The following is a 13,935-nucleotide window of genomic DNA, read 5'->3' as shown; positions in this document are numbered from 1 at the left end:
TCTACGATTTGTAGGCCGGACGTTCTGAAATAATGATGAAGCCGAATCCATACAAGCTGCTTTATGCTTATGAGATGAGAAGACACAATTGGCGAATGGCGGCAAGTTACATGTATCAGTTTTCTGCTCGTTTGAGAAGCGAGGCAGCATGCAAGGATTACAAACACATGTCCCTGGTTTTGCAAGAGAGGCTTAATGGACTTTCTGCTGCTGTGAATGCATTATCTCTTGTTCATCCTGGGTATGCTTGGATTGATCCATTACCAGAAGAAACCAAACGCTATCCGATTAAAAAGGCTAGAATATCAGAAGGAGAAAAATGTTAGTCCTCACTACCACATATTTTACTTGTGTTTTCTTATTGAGATTTAAATTTTACGTTATTGTACTAACCACAATCTATGCCCTGAAGCATCATTTTGCTTTAATATATACCTATCACTTGAATAGCGACATTTTGAATTACCTTTTCTGCAGGTAATGACCAGCCCAAACGGGAGCAGAGTTGCATTGATATTGAGAAACTCCAAAACGAGTTTGTTTTTACTACTGCTGAATACATGCTTTCTCTGAAAAATTTCGGGTGGACATATTCAGGTAAAATTGTCTTCCAATTCCTCCATGGTCTGTTTAGATTTTACAGTATAGGGTAGGCAGCAGTTGGAACTATGAGTAATCGGTGCTTTAGAACTAGTTAAGAGGCTTCTGCGACTGTAGTCTGTCAGAAAATTGCAGAGTATGTTCACCCCAAATGTGATGTGAGGAAATAAAGAGCTTGATCTGTTGTCACTGTTGAAAGGATTAAATATTGACAGTTTCCTTTTCTTTATGAGGTAGCTTTTGTGCATCGTTAATTTAGACCTGTCTTCCATGGCAGACTGCTAGGTGGCATGACTGTGTTCTATACAATTTACCTAAGGCATAATTTGATTCCAGAAGGGTTTCAGATACCCTGCTGATTGTTTCGAAGTCATCTCGTACAATCATTTCTATAATTATGTGTTGCTTTCTTTACTTCAGGACTTGAAAAGCCACCATCGGATTTGGTTGACCTTCTCGTCCAGGCAAACTTGTATGACATGGCATTCACTGTTGTTTTAAAATTTTGGAGTGGCTCAGCATTGAAAAGGTAAATTTCTTGCTTAGTATTTGCTGAAGTCATATTCCTTGAGAACTACGTAGGTTTAAGAATTACTGCTTTTTCTCAGGGAGCTGGAAAAGGTATTTGAGAATATGGCAATTAAATGTTGCCCTGCTAGAGGAACGTTGTGGACATCGTGAGTGGCTTTTCCTTAGTTGCTTGGTTTTTCATTGATACTTGTTGACTTGCCTGGCTTATCAAACATAGCACTAATATATATATTCATTTATTTTACAGAAATGAACTCAGGCCTAATCTTATGTTAACATCTAACGATGAAGAAGTTATTCATTCGCCTGATAGAAGCCCTGCTGTTCAGGGCACTAAGTTGGCCGGTGACTGGGAAATTCTTGAGGTTTATCTGGTCAGTAACTTCTGAATCTGTGATTGCAAATATAGTTTTTGTTGTTGTTGGTATCTAGTTTATTCTACCTCCCGATTTTGGGAGCATTGAAAAGTGTTGGAATGTCTTCGTGGGCAGTATTATTCCGGAGATAGGTCCTTAGTTGCTCTGAATCTAAATGGTTGTGAATTCTGATGCAACAAGAATGCATCCTGGATTGTAGGCATATCCTTATATTAATAGTATTTTGGTCACTAAAACCAGAACAGCGTACCCTATTTTTTTCACAATTCCTGTCAACGAGACCAGCATGCTTTGTCGCTATCCTTTTCTAGTAGTGTAATTGGTTCGCTCATGTGTGCCTGAAGGCTTGTAATTGGTGCTTAGGGCTTGGGGAGTTTGGAATTCTTCCTTTACTGGGAGTGTAATTGTATTTTTCACTTAGGAAATGTGCTATGTTGCTTGAGGGCTTGATCCAGGTTTTGTTCATTGTTTGTTCCTTGAAATAATTTGTGTATTGGATATGTATAAATGCAGAAGAGGTACATAGACATACATGCCAGGCTACCAGTTTCTGTTGCTTCAACACTTCTTCAAGCAGATTCGTGTATCGAATTACCTCTCTGGCTGATACAAATGTTCAAGGTAATATTTTGGATATATGTTAGCATAGTCTTAATGGATCATTTTTTGTATGCAGTATATAGAGTTTAATTCATTTAAGTAGCTTTGAATTCTTGGCATGAAATTTTGAATTTGGTTTTGCTACATCCTTGATCGAAATAATTAACATGCGTGAACAATGTTGCATTAGTAAGCCTTTTTGATTCATTAATAATATATCTGAGCTGCAGATTCTATAGTAGAGTTATGCGTTGTTGCTGTTGTATATCATCATAAATCAAGACAGTGTCAGAGATGTTTGGCACAGCATGCCTACTTAATGTTGAAAGAGATTGTATATTATATCTCAATGGAATTATTGTTGTCCCTTTCCATTTACACCAACCATGGAAAGAAGCAATTTTGTAAGGTCTTTTATCCTCTGGTTTTATTTAAGATTAGTTTCTTGTGTCTTCGACAGGACGGTCAGAAGGAAAAATCTTTGGGAATGGCTGGGAAAGAAGCAAGTCCTGCTTCTTTGTTTCAGTTATACGTTGATTATGGGCGTCTTACAGAGGCCACTAATTTGCTACTTGAGTACATGGACTCATTTGCATCATCGGTAAGTTATGAACTATCTGTGGAGACTCTCGCTACAGGATAAGTTCTCTCCATATAAGGATTTGTAGCTTTGCTAGGGTTTTACAGCTTATCATGGTCGAACTGAAAGTAATATAACAAAACTTAGAGAATGTTTAAGTTGCAAGAATCTCACAAAACAGTAAAACAATTAGGTTGCAGATTAATACCCTTAAGAAACATTGGACTAAGCATGAGATTGCATTTGCATTGACATGTTCTTGTTAATACTCTCTGATGAGCATGACACAGAAGTTAGGACTGAATAGCCTTGGTTTCTCCCTTGTGTAAAAACAGAAGCCAGCAGAGGTATTGAAGAGGAAAAAGGTATCAGGGGTTTGGTTTCCTTATACAACAGTGGAAAGACTCTGGTTGGAGCTGGAGAAAACGATGGACTCAGGAAGGATGTTGGAGCAGTGCCAGAAGCTTAAGGCACAACTCCATCAGGCGTTGCTCAATCACTTAAAGCTGGTAAAAATTTGCAATAATGATAATCAGCAGAGATGCAAATTATGTTTGATCAGTCTAATAAGCAATGTTTCGTTTTTGTTTGTTTTTGATTTGTTTCAGTTGAAGGTTGATTCAAATGATGCTGTATCTTCTGCAACCGGTTGAAGAAAGTGGTGAATTGGAAAAAAAAAAAGGGGCCACGTGATTGATCTGTGTGAATAATTGTATCAGGGTTTTGCTTTTTGTTAGTCTTAGTCAAAACAAGTCTCTTCTATGGACTCGAACAAGAAAATGAAAGCCAAGTTCTCTTTATTTTTTTTTCTTTTTTCTTTTTTTACATGGATACAAAATTGAAAATCCAATACAACCGGTTTTGGATTTGTTTTTAGTGGTTATTTCTTCAATTATAAAAACTGGATTAAACCAATTTAATCCGAACCGAACCGAACCGAACATTACTCGTAGAATGGTGGTTGTGGCAAAGAAAAAAACTGAATTCAAACGGAGAGTTGAGGGAGGCTTTTTGTGAGTGAGGAGGCAACAATGGAGAAATTGAAGTCGCTGATTCCTGAAGATCTTCTCCAAACAGTGAAATCGAGCAGCGACGATGATCTTCTCACAACTACTTCTTCTCTTCTCCGTTTGTTTATGGGTCTTCCCCAATTCCACCAAGTAGGCGTACAAAATTACCCCAAAACCTACTCTTCTCACAATTGGAGTTCTCACAGGTCTCCTTGGTTTGTCATTTCAGGCGGTGAGTGAGTTAGCTGATCCTGATTTGGGCTGCTGTGGGAAGAACGAAGAGACATCTCTGGACTTGAAACGACGAGGAAATCTCAGCTTTCGCAGCCGGGATTTTCACGACGCTTTGCGTTTCTACTCTAAAGCTTTACGCGTTGCTCCTCCAGAAGCCATTGATGGAGACAAGAGCTTACTTGCTTCTCTGCTTCTGAATAGAGCTAATGTCCTTCATGTATTTAACCTCTCTTTTTTTTTTTTTTCCTTTTACCCAGTTCCATCATTGAATATCTAAAGCTTTTTTTCTCTTTTGTAGCTTCTCATATATGTTTTATGTCTTAGAATCTTGGGCTGCTCAAAGAGAGCTTACGGGACTGCCATCGTGCTCTCCGGATTGATCCTTGTTATGCTAAGGTCTTCTTATATGCTTACTAGTTCCGTTCTTATTGCTACAGTTTTAATTTTGGATCTTTAAGAGATTTCAGCTTTCGATTCTGCCATTGTCACTCCAGTTTTCATTGATCACTTTGTGTTTGTCAGGCTTGGTATAGGAGAGGCAAACTTAATACTCTTCTTGGAAACTATAAAGATGCGTTCCATGACATTACTGTTTCTATGTCGCTTGAGTCATCGTTGGCAGGGAAGAAGCAGTTACAAAATGAACGCAATGCTATTTCTGACTACCAGAATAAGCAAACATCGGAATACGATGAATGTCATTTAAGCAATTATGCTGGCGAGGGTGAGATTAGAACCTTTAGGATAATTTTTTCGCTATGAATTCTTCTATACTGAGTTTTAGACGGGATTTCTAAATTTTGACCTGTCTCGGTTATTGGTCTGTAGATCATCTGCCAACTGTGCAGACGGAAGTAAAGCTGCGTTGTGTGTCGACAAAAGAGAAAGGAAGGGGTATGGTATCAGAATGTGATATTGAACTAGCGTCTGTGATACATATCGAAGAACCTTTTAGTGTGGTATGAGTTGTGATACAATGGGTTTTTTAAAAACGAAGAGCAGCCAATTTTTAGATGTTTTTAGCCTTCATTAGCTTCTGTAACAAATGAAGATATTAATTTTTTTTTTATGCTTTAACATATACATTTTCTTTTGTTACTGAACATGTTGATGCCACGTACAGGTCATATCAAAAAGTTGTCGGGAAACACATTGCCACTTTTGCCTGAATGAGTTGCCTGCTGATGCTGTTCCATGTCCTTCATGCTCAATACCTGTGTACTGCTCAGAGTCCTGCCAAATTCAATCAGGTGGAATGCTGTCCACAAATGAGAGGGATAAGCACCACGTTTTTCAGAATCTACCCGATGATATCGTTGAGCATATCAAAGGTATTACATCAGCTGATATATATTATTCTGAAAATGAGTGCATTCAAGAACACCAGCATGAGTGTCGTGGAGCCAATTGGTCTGCTGTACTGACATCTGATGCTGTTTTAGCTGGTCGAGTTATAATGAAATTGATAAATCAAGGGAAAGCAGCTACGGATCTTTCTAACCTTCAGGAGATATTAGTATGTCCTTTTACTGCAAAGAGTTTTCCATCGTTTGCAATAGTCCAGCAAATCCAATAATGGAGCGACTATCCAATGTCTTCTACAGGAACTTTCCCATAGCTACTCTATGATGAATCCAGAGATCAAGTTGGAGTTGCATCTAATTTCCATAGTATTGATTTGGTGCCTTAGTAAATCAAGCTGCCCTGATCTTTCGGTCTGTGAAGCTGCTGTGACACAGGTGTGTCCTCTACATCTCCCTCATTGACCCAATCAATCTCTCATTGAAGTTAACTTTGCTCTTTAGAAATTACGCAGGCTCTGACATATTGACTTCAGTAATTGTTGGTGACTTAGGCTTATAAGATATATTTGCATACATAGATGATCAAGGATGTTTGCTTTTATGATCTTTTTTCATTGGACTTTAGTTTACCACCTATCGTTGGGATAATCAATTTTTTAAAAATGGTTTTTAATTTTTGGATTATATCTATCCTCATTGCCCAAAACCTTTACTGCCTAAAACAATATTTATATGGTTTTCTCGATGAGTTCCTAATATCATGAATTTATGGAGAAGTATAGCTGTGTACATGACGCCTGTGCAACATTATGTTTTGGCATTGTTCTTCTTTTTCTTTTCAAAATTTACATATGAGGTGTTGACCGCTGTCTGGATTTTTCCTCTCTGTGTAGACTATCATACTGCTGTCACAAATCAAGGTGAACTCTATAGCAGTTGTCCGCATGAAATCCAGTGGCGATTCTTTTAAATGCATCCCATCTGGAAACGTCTCAGCAAAAGAGCAGATTCAGAGTTTAGAGCAGGTTTGTCTTGGCAGAGTTACTGCTTGTTAGAATGTTATTTTATGCCCTTTCTCACTTAGAGAACTCATTTGGACTAGGTATTACCACTTACAAAGATGCGAACTATCTATAAACTGCTATTCTATAAAATTTGGTGAGCGTCCACCATGGGAGGTTATGACATACATTGGTCCGTTCTGAAGATCTCTTATTCTTTTGTCAATTATTGTTGTTTTATCCACAGATCCGAGTTGGTCAGGCTCTCTATAAAACTGGTAGTTTGTTCAATCATTCCTGCAAGCCAAACATCCATTTGTACTTCCTTTCACGTGGACTTGTTGTGCAAACAACAGAGTTTGTTCCCATGGGTTGTCCCCTTGAACTTTCATATGGTCCTGAGGTATTTTTGTGATCCTCTTGTCTCTATTTGTTACCTTGTTCTGTATCAAATATCTTCTGAGTGCATTTGAATTCCATACCTTTTTAATGAGTATGCATTACAATTCACAGGTCGGAAAATGGGATTGCAAAGATCGCATTAGATTTCTTGAAGAAGAATACTTTTTCCATTGTCGGTGCCGTTGCTGTTCTCAAATTAACCTATCTGACCTAGTTATAAATGGGTATTGCTGTGTCAATACAGACTGTACTGGTGTAGTTTTGGATAGTAATGTGGCCACATGCGTGTCCGAGAAGCTAAATCATTTTTTGACTGCTCCAAAAAGCCTGGATCATCACACTCAGGTAATCTGATATATTTTAATCAGGGTTTAGCTTCCGTGCACTTAATAGAAAAGAATTCCCTGCTGTTAATGAAGGTGTTCATTAGTCATTCTTAAACTGCCAAGTTAGACAGCTCTACTTTCTTACTGAAAGCAGAATTTTTTTCTGCTGCTCAATTCCTCTTGGAGTAGAGCGATGAAACGTTTCCATGGTGTTATGACCATTGTAACTTTAAGCTGTTATCTGTTTAAGGATTTAGGCAATGTTTCTTAACGGCATTCATTACCACCAATATAGTTGAGTATGGGTTTAATTGTGTTGCTTTCACAGGTGTGGGATAAGGTGCATACTGATGTTGAGGAAGTGGCTTCAAGTTTGTTCAGTAAACGGAGAGGTTCCTTTCATATAGAACCTGAGATATGTTTGAAATGTGGTTCCCGCAGTGATATAGAAAATTCTCATGCAGCAGTGAACAAAGCTTGGAATCACTTAAGAAGGTGCCTGGGTTCTTACTTGAAGCTTCAAGTTAATATTATTGTGAAGTTTCTCTGTAACACTTGGATCTCTTGAGTGTGTCAGGGTGGACGAGTTGAAAAATTCAGGGCAGGCCAACGTTTCTCTATTATCAGATTGTTTAAGGTCCATTGCCGTGCTTAGAAATTTCCTTCACATGTATAACAAAGACATTGCTGATGTGAGTCAAGTTCCTAAGCCTTGTTACTCCATATCGCATATTGTGATTAAGCCTTGTCCTCTCCATGACTTACGTTTCAAGAATTTTGTATGTTCAGGCGGAGGATAAGGTTGCTCAGGTCTGCTATTTAGCTGAAGAACTGCTGGATGCAAGAAAGCATTGTGAAGCATCCATTAAGGTAAAAAAAAAACCTTTAATATACTGATACTGCTTCGATTTAGACCACAAAGTGCTTCAATGATTGGCAATGGTGAGAACAGCTGGTTGGGTTGTATAAAATATGAAAACTCCTCGAGCAAGCGAAATCCCTCAAAACCACCGTAAAAACTTTTATTTTGTGCGTGTAAATCTCATTAACCCCAAGTGGTACGGGTGAGAGATGTGAGATAAAAAAAATTTGGTGTTTGGTGGCAGATTCTGAAGAGGTTGTATGATGATGAACACGTGGTGATTGGAAATGAGATGGTGAAGCTTGCGTCCATTCAGCTAGCATCAGGTGATTCAAGTGGAGCATGGAAGACAACAAAGAGATTGTCTCAGATATTCTCCAAGTATTACGGGTCACATGCTGAGACTCTCTTCTCTTATCTCCCATGTCTTAAGCAAGAAGCTGCCAACGCTGTGAACTTGTCATCTTAACCTAAAAAGTTTGTGTTGTAATAGCTGCTATGGTTTATACAAAAATTTGTGCCCGGTTTGATTTGTGCCCGGTTTGATTTGTGCCCGGTTTAGTTTCTGGTCCTTGTCCGAAACTTAGGGTTTTAAGTTTTAACAAGTGTTTTTTTGGACTTAAGTCGCGAAAACGACGACGTTGACGTTTTTGGGCAAAAAGTTTGTTGTATCTCCGATGCGGTGGTTGCTGTTAATCAGAACCCCTTTTTTAAAATAGGTTTATCTCTCTCTCTCTCTCTCTTGTCTGAAGATCCGATTAGCTTTTCGGTAGGGGTCGATTCGATTCTGTAGGATTATGGCAAATGTAATGGGAGACGATTGCAATTTAGAAGTAATGCCACCAAGAAAGAAGAAGAACAATAAGGTAACAAAGAAATCCTAATCAAAACCCTTTCTTCCCTCAATAAGATTTTTGGGGGATTCTAATTGCTGATGAGATTTTGGAATTTGCTATGCATGATAAGCTGAACTCAAATAAGAACACGGTTTCGAGAACATCCCGGAAACGGAAACTGACTTCAAATAAAGAAACGGCGGTAATGAGCAACTCTCAGAAACGGAAGCTGAAGAAATTGGCGGAAGAGAAAGAGAATGAAACCTTCTATGCATACACTGCCGCGGCGTTAGAGTATGTCATCAACGCTTCAATTCGTAAAAATTATTTGATTTTTTTTTCTTTTATTTCAATTTTGGGTATATTGAATTTTTATACACAGACAGTACAAGATACCTGAGGATATATCATCGCTTTTACAATCGTCAACAGTTATAGGCAGAGTAAGTCAGACAGAAAATTTTCTATCTTTTCATGTTCTGATTCTCCGTTTGTGGTTTGGTTAAAATCTTTGTTTTAATTCAGTCAGCGACAAAGCTGGAGAAACGTAGGAGAGCAATGGAATTTTCTAAAGCTGGTTTTGTGACTGAGCTTTCTGATGAATCAGCCGACGACGACCAGCAAAAAGACGATGACCATGATTATGATGACGAAGAACATGCTGAGATTGATACTCCTACTTTTGTAACTGATTCTCAACTACTGGTTGATGATGAACTCAGTTCTGTTTCTGCTCAAGATACTAGTAACAAGCTCGTGGTAGACGACACTACTTTTGATATGATCCTACATCGTGCTGATGATGGAGAAGAAGGCTCACAAAGAATGGTTTGTCAACTCCGAAAGTTTCTTGTTCACCTACTGTATATTTGTGGTTTGATTGGTTCTAATGGGTTTCCATATTAAAATAGGACGAGGAAATTGAGAATGAGGATGTAGCTGCTGTACAAGGACCTCGTGTGCCTGCCTTTGTAGTTCATGTTACAAGACCAGCCGAAGTTGAAGAGACGAGGAAGGATCTTCCCATAGTAATGATGGAGCAGGAGATTATGGAAGCTATTAATCATCACCCTACGGTTATTATTTCAGGACAAACCGGGTGTGGTAAAACCACTCAAGTTCCTCAGGTCAGTTTGTTTCTGATACCTGAGTTTATGGTCTCAGATAGGCAGGCCTTTTTATATACCTAATCTAGTTTATGTTTCTGGATCTTTCAGTTCCTTTATGAAGCTGGTTTTGGTTCAAAGCAATGCACTTCTCGAAGTGGGATTATCGGGATTACCCAACCACGCCGTGTTGCTGTCCTTGCCACTGCCAAGAGAGTGGCATTTGAGCTTGGTGTTCATCTAGGTAAAGAAGTTGGTTTCCAGGTTAGGTACGACAAAAAGATTGGTGACAACTCCTCTATCAAGTTTATGACCGATGGTATTTTACTTCGTGAGATTCAGAATGACTTCTTATTGAGGCGTTACTCTGTGATAATTCTCGATGAAGCTCATGAAAGAAGCCTGAACACAGACATTTTAATTGGGATGCTCACTCGAGTCATCAAAATCCGACAGGAATACTACGTGGAACAACAAAAGAGTCTTCAGTCTGGATGTGCGGTAACCTCAGAACACCAAGTTATCACGCCACTTAAACTTATATTGATGAGTGCGACATTGCGAGTGGAAGATTTTGTATCGGGGAAAAGGTTATTCCCCAAGGTACCTCCGCTTATAGAGGTTCCCACTCGACAGTATCCAGTAACTATACATTTCTCCAAGAAGACTGAGATTGTTGATTATATCGGTCAAGCTTATAAGAAAGTGATGTCAATTCACAAAAAGTTACCACAAGGAGGAGTACTTGTTTTTGTGACAGGGCAGAGAGAAGTTGATCATTTATGTGACAAGTTACGTAGTTTTTCAAAGGAATTTGTTGTTCAAGCTGCTAAAAGAGATGCTTCCGCAAAGAAGAAATGCGATGATGGTTCTTTTGGTGGTATTGACATGAAGGAAATTGCTGAAGCATTTGATGATGGCTCCAACAATCAAAATTTCAGGTTTAGCTCACATGAAGAAGATCCTTCCGATATTGGTGATGGTAGCTATGATGATGATTTTGAAGAAGATATGTATGAGTCTGATGAAGACAGCGACTGGGAGACCATTGATGACAGCTCTGCATATCCATTTGTAGAGGAAGGGAAGCTTGATGCTCTTCGAGCAGCGTTTAATGCTTTGTCAGATAAAAATGGATCCGTATCTGTTGAGACAACGAAGTCCATTGCAGCAGAGGATCAAGAGGCTGAGCAGGAGAAAACCTCATTTACTCCAGGAAAATTACGTGTTCTTCCGCTTTATGCAATGCTATCTCCAGCTGCACAGCTTCGAGTGTTTGAGGATGTTGAGAAAGAAGAAAGACTTGTGGTTGTGGCGACTAATGTAGCAGAAACTTCTCTGACTATCCCTGGTATAAAGTATGTGGTTGATACAGGTCGGGTTAAAGTGAAGAATTACGATTCTAAGACTGGTATGGAAAGTTATGAGGTAGATTGGATTAGCCAAGCTTCGGCTAGTCAAAGAGCTGGAAGATCTGGACGAACTGGACCTGGCCACTGTTATCGTCTCTATTCATCTGCGGTTTTTAGCAATATATTTGAGGAATCTTCGCCTCCTGAAATCACGAAAGTTCCTGTTGATGGAGTCGTTCTTCTCATGAAATCTATGAACATTCCAAAGGTAAGACGTTTGTAACCACTATTGTCAAAGGACTAGATCTCTTTCTTCTCTGTATGTCTTGATGAATCTTTGCGTTTTTCTATTGCCAACAGGTTGAGAATTTCCCGTTTCCAACTCCGCCTGAGCCATCTTCTATTAGAGAAGCAGAACGATGCTTAAAAGCTTTAGAGGCTCTAGACAGCAACGGAAGGCTAACATCATTAGGAAAGGCTATGTCTCACTATCCCATGAGTCCACGTCACTCAAGAATGCTTCTCACAGTCATCCAAATGCTAAAAGAGACCCGGAATTACTCACGCGCGAATCTTGTCCTTGGATACGCGGTTGCAGCGGTAGCCGCATTGAGCTTACCAAACCCTTTGATAATGCAGTTTGAAGGAGACAAGAAAAACGAGTCCGAAGATGCTAGCAAAACCGTCAAGCAAGACGAGAAACAACGGAGAAAGGAGCGGAAAGAGAAGATCAAAGCCGCACGGAACAGATTTTCCAACCCGAGCAGCGATGCTTTGACTGTAGCTTACGCATTGCATACCTTTGAGGTCTCAGAGAGTGGCACAGGCTTCTGCGAGGCAAATGGACTGCATTTGAAGACCATGGACGAGATGTCTAAGCTCAAAAATCAGCTTTTGCGACTTGTTTTCAGCTGTTGTAAGCTCTCAGAAACCGAAGACTGTTTCTCATGGAGTCATGGGACTATACAAGACGTGGAGAAGTCATGGAGAATCACCACATCGTCATCCTCAAAAAGCCCTCTTCTACAGAACGAAGAAGAACTGTTAGGAGAAGCCATATGTGCGGGATGGGCAGACCGTGTAGCCAGAAAGACCAAGGCGACAGAATACCAAGCATGTTCTGTTCAAGAACCTGTTTTCTTGCACCGCTGGTCGTCTCTCATAAACTCAGCTCCTGAGTTATTAGTCTACAGCGAGCTCCTACTCACCAACAGACCGTACATGCACGGAGCTACACGAGTGAAGCCGGAATGGCTAGTGAAGCACGCTAAATCTCTCTGTGTGTTCTCCACGCCTCTCAAGGACCCGAAACCATACTACTCAAGTGAGGAAGATAGAGTTTTGTGCTGGGTGGTGCCAAGTTTCGGTCCTTATAATTGGGAGCTTCCGGCTCACAGTGTGGCAATAACAGAGGATAGAGACAGAGCAGCGGCATTCGGATGCGCTTTGCTTCAAGGAGAGGTATTGCCTTGTTTCAAAAGGGTTAGGTTGTTGTTGGCTGGGAAACCTGAAACGTTGTTGGAAAGAGAAGGTTGGGGTTTAGAAAGAGTTGGGAGTTTGGTGATAGCTTTGACAGAGAAGAAGATTGATAGTTTGGAGAGTCTGAGAAAGAGTTGGGAAAAGAACCCGAAGGTGCTTTATTCAGAGATTGAAGTTTGGTTTCAGAAAAAGTTTCGTCATCGTGTCAAAGAGCTTTGGCAAACAATGCTAAAAGAGGCTCATGTTAAAGAAAGTGGTCAGGTCAGATGAGGTAATTGTGTGTTTAGATGTTATTTCACACATTTTAAACCCTTTTTTTTTTGTTTAATTGGAACTATCTCAAAAAAAGAAAAAAGAGAAAATTTTGATATTAATGGTGAAAGTTAATTTTTAATTATACTAGCAATTGACCCGCGCTACGCGCAGTAGCTAGATTAAGATGTATTCCCAATTTTTTTGTGTATACTATTATGTTGGTTAAGTAAATTCATATTTTATGTTTGTTTTTGTATTAGATTTTGGTTCCTTATGTTGTTTTGTTGGACATTTTTTATAAAAATAGGTTTTGCAGTAAGTTTAGTTTAGTTTGCTGTTTATTTTAAAACAATTAAGTTCATCTTGTTTGTTTTTTAATGTTTTTTTAAATTATAATTAAAAGTTAACATTGTGTAGTTGAAGTTGTTGTTTTTCTGTAGTTGTTAGCTGTGATAAATTAATTATTATTTGTCATTTTCTGGTAGGATTGTTATTTTATTTTTTCATATGTATTTTGTAAACTGTTGGAGTAATTTTTAAAAATAATGAAAATCAATAATTAACATTTCTTTTTTTTTTGGCTATTTTTGTTTATTTCAGTCGGACCCAATTTCTCTGTAAGACTTATAATGTGTTGGTTTATTGGGTTATTATTTGTATGTTATTGAATTGGGAATGTATTTGTTCTTTTTGAAAATTTGATGTCCTCTTGAACGGATAGGAGAAAAGTAATGTTTATGATGTAGAGGACACTATGAGGATTGAAATTATGTCTTTCATGCTAGTAATTGTTTTTCCGGTCGTCCTTTTGGTAATTGTTTTTCCTTGAATATTCAATTTTTTTGTTTTTTTTGGGTTTGTGTATTTGTTTGATTCCCTGCTTGCTTCGCATCTGTAGGTGATTTTTGGCTATTCCCTTTTGATTTTGTTAAAGGTAAATGTGATTTGGGTTGCAAATTTGTTTATATGAAAATGTGTTAGCTACTTGGCTTCTTTAGGGTTCCTAATTAACTTGTGAGTTTTTTTTTTTGTGTTCTTAGTTGTAATTTTTTTTTTTTTTTTTTTTTTTTTTTTTTTTTT

The 13,935-nt window shown here is 38.7% G+C and overlaps 2 protein-coding genes and 1 pseudogene across 4 annotated transcripts; all 3 read left to right on the top strand.

The window, feature by feature from the left end:
• Positions 1 to 3,493, top strand: part of LOC104759643 — an 11,498-nt pseudogene extending 8,005 nt beyond the window's left edge.
• On the top strand, positions 3,675 to 8,556 carry LOC104757699 (SET and MYND domain-containing protein 4-like). Of its 3 annotated transcripts, XM_010480461.2 has the most exons (15): positions 3,675 to 3,848; positions 3,928 to 4,149; positions 4,257 to 4,328; positions 4,455 to 4,656; positions 4,761 to 4,891; positions 5,056 to 5,263; positions 5,375 to 5,448; positions 5,537 to 5,671; positions 6,130 to 6,261; positions 6,485 to 6,640; positions 6,751 to 6,984; positions 7,294 to 7,460; positions 7,543 to 7,657; positions 7,755 to 7,835; positions 8,072 to 8,556. In XM_010480461.2, exons 1-15 carry the CDS (start codon positions 3,720 to 3,722, stop codon positions 8,294 to 8,296), a joined length of 2,283 nt encoding a protein of 760 aa, XP_010478763.1. In that variant the 5' UTR covers positions 3,675 to 3,719; the 3' UTR covers positions 8,297 to 8,556. The 3 variants fall into 3 exon arrangements, with proteins under 3 accessions (XP_010478763.1, XP_010478762.1, XP_019094718.1); XM_010480460.2 differs by having other exon boundaries at positions 5,056 to 5,448; XM_019239173.1 differs by lacking the exon at positions 3,675 to 3,848 and having other exon boundaries at positions 4,061 to 4,149; positions 4,231 to 4,328; positions 5,056 to 5,448.
• LOC104757700 (ATP-dependent RNA helicase DEAH13-like) lies at positions 8,529 to 13,097 on the top strand. Its single transcript, XM_010480462.2, has 7 exons — positions 8,529 to 8,693; positions 8,794 to 8,957; positions 9,046 to 9,106; positions 9,189 to 9,491; positions 9,575 to 9,790; positions 9,881 to 11,389; positions 11,482 to 13,097. The coding sequence occupies exons 1-7, from the start codon at positions 8,625 to 8,627 to the stop codon at positions 12,868 to 12,870; spliced, it is 3,711 nt and encodes a 1,236-aa protein (XP_010478764.1). The 5' UTR covers positions 8,529 to 8,624; the 3' UTR covers positions 12,871 to 13,097.

Source organism: Camelina sativa, chromosome 17 (genome assembly GCF_000633955.1).
Source record: "Camelina sativa cultivar DH55 chromosome 17, Cs, whole genome shotgun sequence".
In the NCBI taxonomy this organism is placed as follows: Eukaryota; Viridiplantae; Streptophyta; class Magnoliopsida; order Brassicales; family Brassicaceae; genus Camelina; species Camelina sativa.
The sequence above is the reverse complement of the archived record's forward strand: the minus strand, read 5'-3'. Positions and strand labels throughout refer to the sequence as shown.

Excerpts from the sequence above, each read along its gene's own strand:
- LOC104757699 (XM_010480460.2), top strand. The coding sequence starts at position 3,720 with ATGGAGAAATTGAAGTCGCTGATTCCTGAAGATCTTCTCCAAACAGTG. Across the intron at positions 5,672-6,129 it reads GTGAAGCTGCTGTGACACAG|ACTATCATACTGCTGTCACA; the intron begins GTGTGTCCTCTA and ends CTCTCTGTGTAG. Across the intron at positions 6,262-6,484 it reads AGATTCAGAGTTTAGAGCAG|ATCCGAGTTGGTCAGGCTCT; the intron begins GTTTGTCTTGGC and ends TTTTATCCACAG.
- LOC104757700 (XM_010480462.2), top strand. The coding sequence starts at position 8,625 with ATGGCAAATGTAATGGGAGACGATTGCAATTTAGAAGTAATGCCACCA. Across the intron at positions 9,492-9,574 it reads AAGAAGGCTCACAAAGAATG|GACGAGGAAATTGAGAATGA; the intron begins GTTTGTCAACTC and ends ATATTAAAATAG. Across the intron at positions 9,791-9,880 it reads AAACCACTCAAGTTCCTCAG|TTCCTTTATGAAGCTGGTTT; the intron begins GTCAGTTTGTTT and ends TGGATCTTTCAG.